The sequence below is a fragment of the Ruditapes philippinarum genome, unplaced genomic scaffold, assembly GCF_026571515.1.
Source record: "Ruditapes philippinarum isolate M1 unplaced genomic scaffold, ASM2657151v2 ctg2696_1_1_1_1, whole genome shotgun sequence".
Taxonomy (NCBI): Eukaryota; Metazoa; Mollusca; class Bivalvia; order Venerida; family Veneridae; genus Ruditapes; species Ruditapes philippinarum.
In genome coordinates this window covers 174,342-185,631 of record NW_026855017.1, presented here as the reverse complement: position 1 = coordinate 185,631, position 11,290 = coordinate 174,342, and the positions used below count along the sequence as shown (strand labels likewise).

General features: G+C 34.4%; 1 protein-coding gene across 1 annotated transcript; it reads right to left on the bottom strand.

Annotated features, from left to right (window-relative positions):
* Positions 1-672: 672 nt before the first annotated feature.
* LOC132741845 (mitochondrial uncoupling protein 4-like) lies at positions 673-8,871 on the bottom strand. Its single transcript, XM_060730100.1, has 10 exons — positions 8,156-8,871; positions 7,238-7,354; positions 6,801-6,863; positions 6,339-6,423; positions 5,855-5,977; positions 5,008-5,120; positions 4,455-4,539; positions 3,863-3,952; positions 1,638-1,740; positions 673-955 (listed from the first exon to the last, which is right to left on the bottom strand). The coding sequence occupies exons 1-10, from the start codon at positions 8,259-8,261 to the stop codon at positions 884-886; spliced, it is 957 nt and encodes a 318-aa protein (XP_060586083.1). The 5' UTR covers positions 8,262-8,871; the 3' UTR covers positions 673-883.
* Positions 8,872-11,290: the final 2,419 nt, after the last annotated feature.

Genomic DNA, 11,290 nt, shown 5'->3' with positions numbered 1-11,290 from the left:
TAAACATTCATTATTCATACCTTCATTACTAATTGTTCTTTGTTACACTCACATCATGTATGACATCTTGCATCTTTATTTCAAGAGTTATCTCCTTTTTAAAAATTTTGCTTTTAAAAATGTTATATTTTGATAACAGGGATGTTTAAAAAATAACTGTAGAGTGTCCTTCAGTCCGTCTGTCTGTACACAAAAACTGTTTCCTGTGATCACTTTTAAAGAATCTTTTCAACAAATTTACTTAAAATAGAAACATAAGTAAATGGCCAATGGCCCTTCAGAATGTTGATGGGGTTCTAACCGGTAGGGCACTTATGGATTGCTTGCAATACTATGATATTTGCTTGTTTTTCTCGGCTTCGTTTAGTATAACATTACCAATGTCCCACGGATTGCTTAGGCATAATGTGTATATAATATACAGTGTTAACACGTATGAGCTCTTTTGACACCATTTATATACAATTTATATGTTTAACTTTATACCCATATATTGAAATGGTTCTTGAGGACGGGAATCAATGATTTGACTAATCGGATGAAATGGTTTTATTTTGACCACTGTAAATGTTGCAGTAATGAATATAACCCCCCCCCCCCCCCCCGAGTACTCACAGTATCACATACAAAACTGTGTACCAGTGGCTGTTATATTCAAGCATAGCAATCAATATTGGATAGCCAGTCAGCCAAGTTGCGAATTGTAAATATAATTAACGCACAGAATTTGCACCTATAGAACACGTTTTTACAGATCAATCAAATGACACAATGACTCCGATTTATTGATTTCAAGCCGACGCTTTGAGAAGGAATATTTACTAACATCATCACCATGACATGTATGTTGTTATTATGTAATAAATTATAACTCCAGGTATATTTAAAACGATGCGTGCCCAGAATGTTTGCGTAATTGTTCATACACAACCCAAAATGTCATTGACCAAGGAGCCTGTAAAAAAAAAAGAATAAAATCAGCAAAATGACTAACATTTGCAAAATAGAACAATCAAAATATACCAATAATACGGTTGTAAAAGTTGGAAAAATACTAAAATTATTTAAAACTCAGACGTAATAACCATTACCATGCTAAATATCTTAAATGGACTCGCCAATCCATTAATCTGGACAAACAATTTTTTATTATTATTTTTTCTTTGGGGGGGGGGCGGGGGCATTTGGAAAATGTACTGACAGAACAGTGAACAGTGCAGACCATGATCAGACAATGTTGGTATGCTCACTGATCATGGTCTGCACGGCGGCGTGTGTTAAGCAGGCTAAGGGTTAATGAAATAATAATTGCGTCTGAAGTTTTCCCCACCAGTTAAGATGGAAAGTCACCATATCACCAATACTGTTGTATACTGCGACCAAACCCAAAACAAAATTAAATGCGTGTTTCAAAATAGGCGAATCACTCCTAGCTCACTTGACATTAGTTCGGAACGGTTCCTTGAAAGGTGGAAGAAACCACAACTTCAAAATCGTAGCATTGAGCAGTCCAACTATATGAACGCGGTTGGTGTTCAGGCGGGACTAAGATTGTGTTTGCAAAGTCAAATCGTTGTCTGCGGTCATTGGTATAAAATGTAGGTAAAAATAATCATGTACAATTTTAATATACTTACAAATCTGCAGTATGTTGGAAAGAAGCCTTTATATAGGGCAAAGAACCCCTCTTGTGTGAACGTTTTAACAGCACAATCTATAGAGCCTTTGTATAACAACGGCCTGTATCGTGAAAGAAAGTTATAAAAGGACAATTAATGACGTTCAGGGCTGCGTTTCATAGAAAGTCCTAAATTTAAGTCCCAGGACTAAAACCAACTATTGGACTAACTTAAGACCATTTCAATAAACAAATTTATCTCCAGTCAAATACTGTAGATTATAAATCAATTTATTCTCCTGAGAAAAGTAAAGAATACAATGACAGACCCTTTTATTTGCAATGTGTAAATACCAATCAGCATTGCTATTCAGAAATTAAAGAGTCATAACATAGAAGTCATAAGTTAACCCATTACGTTATATACACGCCTTGTAACGCCTTTTTCACCCCCTCCCCCTTTTTGTTGTCTCAAATGGTGAAAAAATGCCTTATTTAGGCCCCCAACACTTGTTTTTGTTTGAGAAATGTTGTTAAAAATAAGTGACCTCTTGTTCGGCGCGGTCCCCAACCAAAAGATACATCAGGGGGTTGCCAGAAGGGGGGTGTGCCCCCTTCTGTTTGGGGGGGGGGAGGGGGGTTGAAGGTGGCGGAGTCCCCCTCATCGCCAAGAAAATTTTGGACTTGTGAGAGGCTATAAATGACCCCAGATTGATCATAAGGTAACGTGTAACCAACGCTGAAAAGCATTTGACTCTATCTTAATCCATTAAGAAGTTGCAGCACTTTGAAATCAATTTTGATGGAAAAAAATCAACGCAAAATAGTGATTTTTGGCAATTTTGAGATGTCCCCTCGTTGCCATGGTAACAGAAAATTTAAGCCTGAGCATGTTGTTGCAAGGGCAATGGTCCAGTCAACATTTGTGCCAAGTTTGATTAGTGTTGAAGCAGTTTTTATAGTATTATAGCAATTTGAACTTGTAACGGGAGACTTTTCAATGAAAATGCTCATGAAGTAATGGGTTAAGACATTTTCTTTGAAACTCAGTTTTGGTCTTATGGCAGATTTAAGATTTTCTATGCAACGCAGTCCTGAGGATATATAGAGAATAATAGGTTGGTGCCGTGGATGGAGAAAGTTTATCTGGCGAGGCGGAGGAATTCGGCTCACCCAATAAATTCCGGAGCAGAGCCAGATAAACTTTCTCCATCCACGGCACCAATTTATTATTCTATTTATCCTGTCACCGTTTTTTAAAGAATTTTATTAAGCAAAGTACCTTTAATCACACTATCGAAAATGTTTCTATATAAACAAAGAAGGCCCGAATCGTGCATTATTCTACAACAATGCACTCGCCGTTTTTATTATCTCCCTGTGTATTCTCACATTGAGGGCGCCATTTTGTTTGAAAAATCTGATAGATAAAAACAATTTTTTGTCGAATTTTGTTGTGAAAACAATCTAGAATGAAAGAAAATGGTCTAACTAACAAAATGAATCGAACACCAATATCTTTTATTCAGTCGTTAACGCTGTACAGACGTTTAAAGTATTGTTTACGTGACGTCACAATGTAGCGCCAAACAGCACGTGCAAAACAATCAAATCAAGTACGCTATTTTAATGTCGCAAATGAGTTAAGTTTTACATTTATTTCATTTTTAATAATTTTTATTCCGCTTGAAAAATTATAGAGTGAAATAAAATAAACAAACAAAGTTTTATCAACGTTTCCAAAATTCGTTATTCTACACACAGAAGATTTAACGACAGTTTTTATATTTTTTCTTGAAAAGTAGTCCGGCAAACATGCATACCACGTGATCAAGTGCCGTAGATCAGTAAAAATATACGGCACCTTGTTATCGGGCCGAAATTGATACAAGTGAAGGATGAAATGAAAATTACCATATTTCACTCGTGGCTACCGCCACTCATGAAATATTTATTTTCATACCACTCGATGAAAATAAATTATGTATTTATAGAAAAAACTTGAATATCCTCTATATAACAGTGCCATGAGAAAGTATATGAATACCTTTTTGTTGTTTTCAGATGTTTTTCATTATTCTCTATGACAAAAATATACACTTGGGATGTTCAATCAATTCAAGTATAAATAAAATGACATGTCTGTAGCACAGATGTGTAAACAAATTAATCAGCTTAATACAACTGCCGCGCTTAATTTATATCAAAATCATATATTTAATTAGAAAAAAGCTAAATACTCACTTTCCATTTTCTGTTGGCTGATTCATAACTCTGGTCTTAACAACATCTGCTGGCACGGACATAATTGCCGCCATTAGCCCTGCGCATGCGCTAAATGAAATTGAAAATTTTGTTATTTCCAAAATAAGAACTTCATGACATTGACTCGACTAAAACAGAAGTCATGAAAGTTTACAAATGGGAATAATTAAGACACAATTCCAGACTTTTGCCATTCTGAATAAAATTCGTGTGAAGTCTGGAGTGAATAACTTTAGTTGTGTAGAAAAACGTGCACGCAAAACGTAAACTTGCTTGATATTTCTTTACTTTTCAAGGTTTGTAAAATGTATACAAAAGCTATAGAGTTAGTGAACGTAACAATGTCAATAATATGAAATCATTAGAAATATCTGACATTGAATAAAATATTTGGTCTAATAAACCCTACTTTTATAATACACCGCCGATGAGTTAGCTTGAAGTACAGTACAGCAAAAATACAAACGAAAGAATAGGACATCCTTACATTTGTTTCGCAAAATAAATTCAATTTTATCTGTAATATTTACAAAGCATTTCAATCAATATTTGAATTCATTTGATTTTTTACCTTGATATCACATGCACTATATAATTATCAGGTAATGTTGTTTTGGTTAATAGTTGGCGTTTTACGGTGTCGTAGGTCACAAGATCTAGATAAAATACAAATGTACAGGAAAAAGTAAAAACCATTATGTACAGCGGTAAGTGGCGGTCGTAATACACTTTCCCATTTCTCTGAATTTTATATGGAAAAGAACAATATGTTTAAATTATAGTATATTTGCTTTTCATGCTATGAAAGCCTAGGTTAAAAAATTGAAATCGGAAGCTTTAATCACAACAAAATTACATGAAAATTGCAGACTCGGTTTGATTGAGTCCGTACACTAGGGATAATGAAAAAGTGCAACTTCCCTCACGTCCCTAGCACCGGCTTGAGCGGTACTCAATTGTCAACGCTTAAAGTGCTGCAATCAATGATCCCGAAGGAGTCTTGACCAGAAATATATAACAGTCAAGTGACTCACTTGTTGCGTAAACTGCAATGGTAATTATCAAAGATTTCAAAATCAAAGTTGATATTAAATTCAAACTTAAATACATGTAGAATACATTACCTCCAACGTTACAGAGAACGGCCCGCTGGCAGTTCGGTATCCACCCTCGCCAAAGACCACCTATACCGGATTCTTTATAAATTGAACGAAAAGCTTGCGAACAGTTCTTTACTCTAAAAAATAAAGACATGGCAAGCTTTTCATTACGGGAGATGCAAGTAAAACTTAATAATACCGTTTATCGTAAGAAAATGATTGCCGAAGTTTCGACCTCATGACATATAGACTAAAGCCTTTAATAACGAGATCCAAATACACGTTAAAGGAGCTCTGCAGAGGTAGAAAAACTTTAAGAAATGAAAATCTTATATAGACCAACCCGAACACTTAAATCTGAAAAAAAAAATATGCAAAAGAAAATATTATGTTCAAAAGTAAATTGAACTTCGACATTTCGTTAGATGTAGACCGATTTGTGGTTAAACCGTTTAAAGGTTTTTCATTTTTAGCTCATTTTGCACCATAAAAATGATGATTCAGAGCAAATGAGCCGCGTCACGACAAAACCAACGTAATGCGTTTGCGACCAGCATGGATCCAGACCAGCCTGCGCGTTCAGGATCCATGCTGTTCGCTATCAGTTTCTCTATTTGTAATAAAGTTTGTAAGCGAACAGCATGGATCCTGATCAGACTGCGCGGACGCGCAGGCTGGTCTGGGTCCATGCTGGTCGCAAACGCATTATGTTGGTTTTGTCGTGACGCGGCTCAAATGATCTGCCATTGTGCACACAAGTTATTGATATACATTAAACCCACATGAAATGGTATAACACCCTCGGAAAAATTATTTCCAGTCCCATCACGTAAAAAGAGTGAAGTTCCTTTAAATGCTTTTGTTGCAATACCTCACTGGTTTTCCCTCCAGCCGCCTCCGTCCCTCCATCTGCATCTGGATTTTGACAAGATCTGTTGGGCTAGCAATGAGTTGTCCGCATGCGCCGCATGTTGCACTCACAATTACTGACTTCCTTTGTTAGAAATATACATGTATTATGTTACATTATTCGTTGGTCAATAATTTAATTTAATAGTTTAATTTATCTCTGATTTTTATTATTTATAGATAATAGAAGCTGCGTACTTGTTAACTTGATACTAATTTTTGGTGTTATTATTTTACGTGATTTGGTATTTTTTATATTTTTTTAAATGGTGTACGTACATGCCTTACATGTTAACTTCTAGTGATTAAGATGATATTGATATTATTATAACTGTTTTTGATTTTATAATCATTATCATCATATATGACATCATCATCAACATCTGTATGATCAATATTTAATATTATTTATAAACATGTATACATATGGAAAGATGTGAATATACCATAGCGGAAACGTTCCATCCTCATTCTTTTTAAACACGTGATCCCTGAGAGCCTCGTATATGATCATTCTTGAACCGGAATATACTAAAAACAAACACACGTCATTATCAATCTATAACAATGTCATTTGTATATTTACTTTATTATGTTTGGTTCATACAGAATTTATTTTAGTTTGATTATAGTGGAATATATAAGCTTATATATATACACACTTTCAAATCCGTTCCTGGAAGCAATGAGAGTGTAAAGTTTCTTGCTCAAGGAAACAACGGCTTGCCCCCTGACTGGGGTTTGAACACATGGTGCTAGCGATCATTAGAGTACTTGCATATGCCGCCACTCTTAATTAAACTCTTCATGTTACAAAAAGAAAATTCTTAAGAATTCAAGATGTTAATAAAAGATGATCAATCATGGAAAGCAGAACTATTAAATGATTTTGAAATATAATTTCATACTAATTTGCCGATATAATGCCGGAGAGATTCCTTGCCAAAGTTTGAAGAACCCCTCTTCTGTCACTGAAGAAAACAAGAACACATAAATGTAATCAATATTGGTCTTATTTGCTTAAGAAATCAATGTACATATATGTAGCTATTAAGAATTAAACAGAATCTTGCATTTTTTTTAATATTTTGGCGGCCATCGTAGACGCCATTTGTATTTCAAGGACCGCACCTTGATTTTAGATTATTATCATTTTTTTTACAGAGTCTGCCAATGTTACCGAGACATGTTTTGTGCAAACACTTCCAGGTTCTGGAGTAATAACACAATAAGATGTCTTAGTTAAATAATTACAATAAACAATAAAATACATGTAGTTCGTATCCCTATTGTTTTCATTGTTACATTTTGTACGAACGTTAAATATACCTAGAAATGTGTTTACCAACTCCGTGCATGATTTTTAGCATGCCTCTCTTCGAATGTGTCAATGTGGAGCCGACTGAGCTACCCTCGCCTTGTATCTGGAGCCTGGTTCGAGTCAGATCTAACGGATAAGTGACTGAAAAAATAAATTGTCTTATTCATGTTTCGTTTATTCTAACCATCCGAGATCATGGTGCTAAACTTTTTTATGCCACATGAGTTTAATTTCCATTGTTTAGGACTGCGCTCTCACATTGTTTATTATTATTATTTTTTTTATTATTATTTTTTTTATTATTATTATTATTATTTATTATTATTATTATTATTATTATTATTATTATTATTATTATTATTATTATTAAATGTTATGCCTCTTTGCTACTGGACCTCGGGTGTATCTTTTCACTTCAATTGATAAGCTAACTTTGATTTTTTTATAACTTGATTTTTCGTTTCAGGTAACTATATGATTGCAGATATATTATCATATTTAGAATATATTAAAGTAATCAGAATATCAATAAAACGACATTTGTGAATATTTGAAACAGATACGATGCATCAACAGATACTAAGTATCATTGGCTAAGTTTGTAAGGAAAAACATATATCAAAGTAAAAAAGGGGCCATTGACAGTCGTACGTCCAGCACGAGAAAAAATAATTTGTTGCAGGTTGGTTTGGCCGAGCATTTCAATAAATGGAAAAGTAAGTGCAAGTTATGTTCCACGCCGCCAGCATCCGAACAAGCAGGAGTCACCAGTAAACCACATGTAGAAGGCGGTACAGTTTAAGACTTTAGAAACACCCAATGTGTAGTCATGCCTTTAATTTCAGGTTTTACGTTCTACTCTGGTAAAATCAACTTCAATTGATCAGAAATGGCATTAGATTAAAATACTTTAAAAAAGAAATATCTAAAGGAGGACCTTACCAGATTCTGCAGCCATTGCCGACATTCCTGACAAAACGAACTTATAAAAGAGGCCACCACCGGACTGCACCGTTTCAACCTCATTTTGAATCTCCTCTTCCGCCATTTTCTCTTTTCTTAATTAAAGAAAGAAATTAACCAGCCAATAAGGTACACAATATTTCGTTATATTCTTTGTTGTTCTTTATTTGAACCATGAATGCTCAAACACATTCGTTCACTATGCAAAATTATTCCATAACGGTATTATTTGAAGTCCCGTGAGAAAATTTACTTTCATTTAATATTCAAAAACTCTGTCCAGATGGTATATTCCAATTTGATGAAATAAATATGTTGAATACAATGTATATGATTTTGTCACACTGTCCTTCATGACCAAAAGAAGACACAAGGATGCGCTGTGATAGAAAAATATTATCTCTGTTAAAAATTTCAACCTTAAATTATTTATCTGTCAAATCAGTTGAACCTACTTAACGACCTTGTGGTTATTAGATAGAAAAAAAGCTTGTTTTAATCCTATTTTCATATGCTAAACCGATTTGTTTTTTTAAAAATCACAAAATTCCGACAATGTTTTAAATATAGATTTATAATAATTGGCACATATTTATGGCCACACCTCCAAATATTATCTCTTTGGTTTGCGAAAAATGCCGTCCATGCAACACTCTGATTGTGAACATTTTTATTTTTCTTATAGCTGATATTATGAAGCTTTTTATGTCCCCTTCACCAAATTGGGAGTGGGCTTCTTTAATCTCTTTTTGGCCGTTTGTTCATTGGACCAGACAGACCGCTGTTTTTGCTACCCCTGAAAAATGTCACCTTATTACAGAGTTGTCTCCCTTTGTTCTATTTTATTGCCATATTTTTTGTTTGAGCTTATGGGAGGTGGGTTCATCCGCCGGTTTCAATGATATCTTGTATGACATACTTTTCCAGGTCATCTTCAGGTCACATTTAAAATAGAATTATATTACACTAGTAAATATTTCCACTCAATGACACACGCACACACCGTTATCATTATATAATTTTCATACTTGCTTACTACGAATTTTTGATAGTTAAATGTCTTAAATCGTCTGAGGTAAGGTAACCATGCCATGTAAGGATGCATGTGTAGGTTTTTAAAATTATTTATTTTTCTACATCATTATTATTTTATTGTGATAACACACATAATTCGTACAGCCAATGAGAAATTAGCTTCAATGCAGGCATAATTATATAGACTGCTATTTGTTATCCTTTTGCCGACAGATAATATACGGGCTATTCGCCATCATTTACCCGGCTTCTGGCAGACAGACAATATCAGAATATTTCATGAAATTATTATGAGATTATTTTCATAATCTAAGAATAAAGTATACTTGGTCTAAGTAAGCTTTCGTTATATATTTGGCTGTCTTTCTTATGTGATCAGTCATCAACACACGTACTTTTTCAGAAATGGTTATATTCATGTCCTGATCACAGTCAACATTAACAAATATATCGTTTCTTATGTGTCTATAAATATCACATGGTAAAAAAAGTGAGTCTCATCCTCTACATCATTTCTGTAACAAAAACGACAAATTCTGTCTTCCACTGCCTCTCCAACGAAACGCCCAGTATCAATACGTATAGGTAAAATGCCAAATCTGAACTGATATAAAAGTGACCGTTCATATTTTCTTGAATTAAGTGAAACATAATCTTCCTTATCAAAGGTATCTTTAAACAGTTTATATGCACGAAGCTTCCTAAATGATTGCAAATCGGTCTGTCATTTATCACGGTACAGGTCTCGTATTTTATCTCTAGCAGTAGACAGACTAACTGTTGTTAAATCTGTAAAGTGCTGTTCTAAATTAAGATCACTTAAAATCTTTTTTTATATTTGAAGACCAATTTTCACATGTATTGCATTTACCGTAGTCATATAAGAACACTTTTTTTGGGTTAGTCTATCATCCGGCATTGATAACAACCTGTTCCAAAATCGTATTATAGGCAGTTTATGTCTGAACACACTTGGTATCCATCCTGAATCTCCATACATTGCTACGAGTGGTGCAAATCTATGTGCACCAAAAAAGTATCTTAGCGCGCGGTGATAGACATTGTCAACACATTGGTACGATTTGAAGCCCTACGACGAGACGTAATACTACAATATCGGACTCACACAACTGCCTACCAGTTTTTCAAATGTGTTACATGTAATTACAGTATCTTTCAGATTGTGAATTTTACAGATTATGCTCTCTTCCAACATTGTGATACTGATATTTGCAAAAATGGGAATATAACAAATTATTTGAGCCGTGTCACGACAAAACCAACATAATGGGTTCGCTATCAGTTTCTCTACTTGTTATAGAGTTTGTAAGCGAACAGCATGTATCCTGATCAGACTGCGCGGATGCGCAGGCTGGTTGGATCCATGCTGGTCGCAAACGCACTATGTTGGTTTTGTCGTGACACGGCTCATTTTATGTTTCATCATGTCAGTGTATTGATAATACCTAAGTGCATTTGTTAGTAAAGATAATACATGTAGCTCTATCAACAACTGAGCACACTTGACTTACATCTTTTTGCTATTTGGAGCACTCACATGAACATAAATGGCTCCACATGAGCGAAAAAAAAAATCAAGAAAATCAACCTTGATAAAAATGTACTAAGATTTTAAGAAAAGTGAAAATATTCACAATTAAAAAAAAGTTTTATGCAACTGCTGACTGAGTTTGCAGTATTGATCACCATGTTTCTACTGCGTGGCTAACGCAGTCAAGGCTTGTTCTTTTTTTTTTTTTTTTGGGGGGGGGGGGGGGAGGGGGTAATTTTCGTAGATTTAAAGTGCCGTTTGCAATGTGTAATTACTTTCCTTGTTCACTTCACAATATTTACTTTTTAAAACATTTTATAAATTTCATGAAAATCTGAGGCATGATGCTTTAAAAGCCCTTTATTTGCACATTATACACTTTCACGTGGAAAGAGTTTACATTTTGCTAACAATGTCTTACTTACAACAGACATGAAGTAGTCTACTTTTTACCTTCAGTCAAACATAACCCGCAGTCTTCCAGATTGCGAATGAATTATATATAGTTTACTCAGTTTAAAAAGGTT

Bases quoted from the DNA above. Each gene is read 5' to 3' on its own strand.
- LOC132741845 (XM_060730100.1), bottom strand. From the start codon at position 8,261: ATGGCGGAAGAGGAGATTCAAAATGAGGTTGAAACGGTGCAGTCCGGT. The intron at 4,540-5,007 runs GTAATGTATTCT...TATTTTATCTAG, and splicing joins CGTTCTCTGTAACGTTGGAG to ATCTTGTGACCTACGACACC. The intron at 3,953-4,454 runs GTAAAAAATCAA...AATTTCATTTAG, and splicing joins ATAGTGCATGTGATATCAAG to CGCATGCGCAGGGCTAATGG.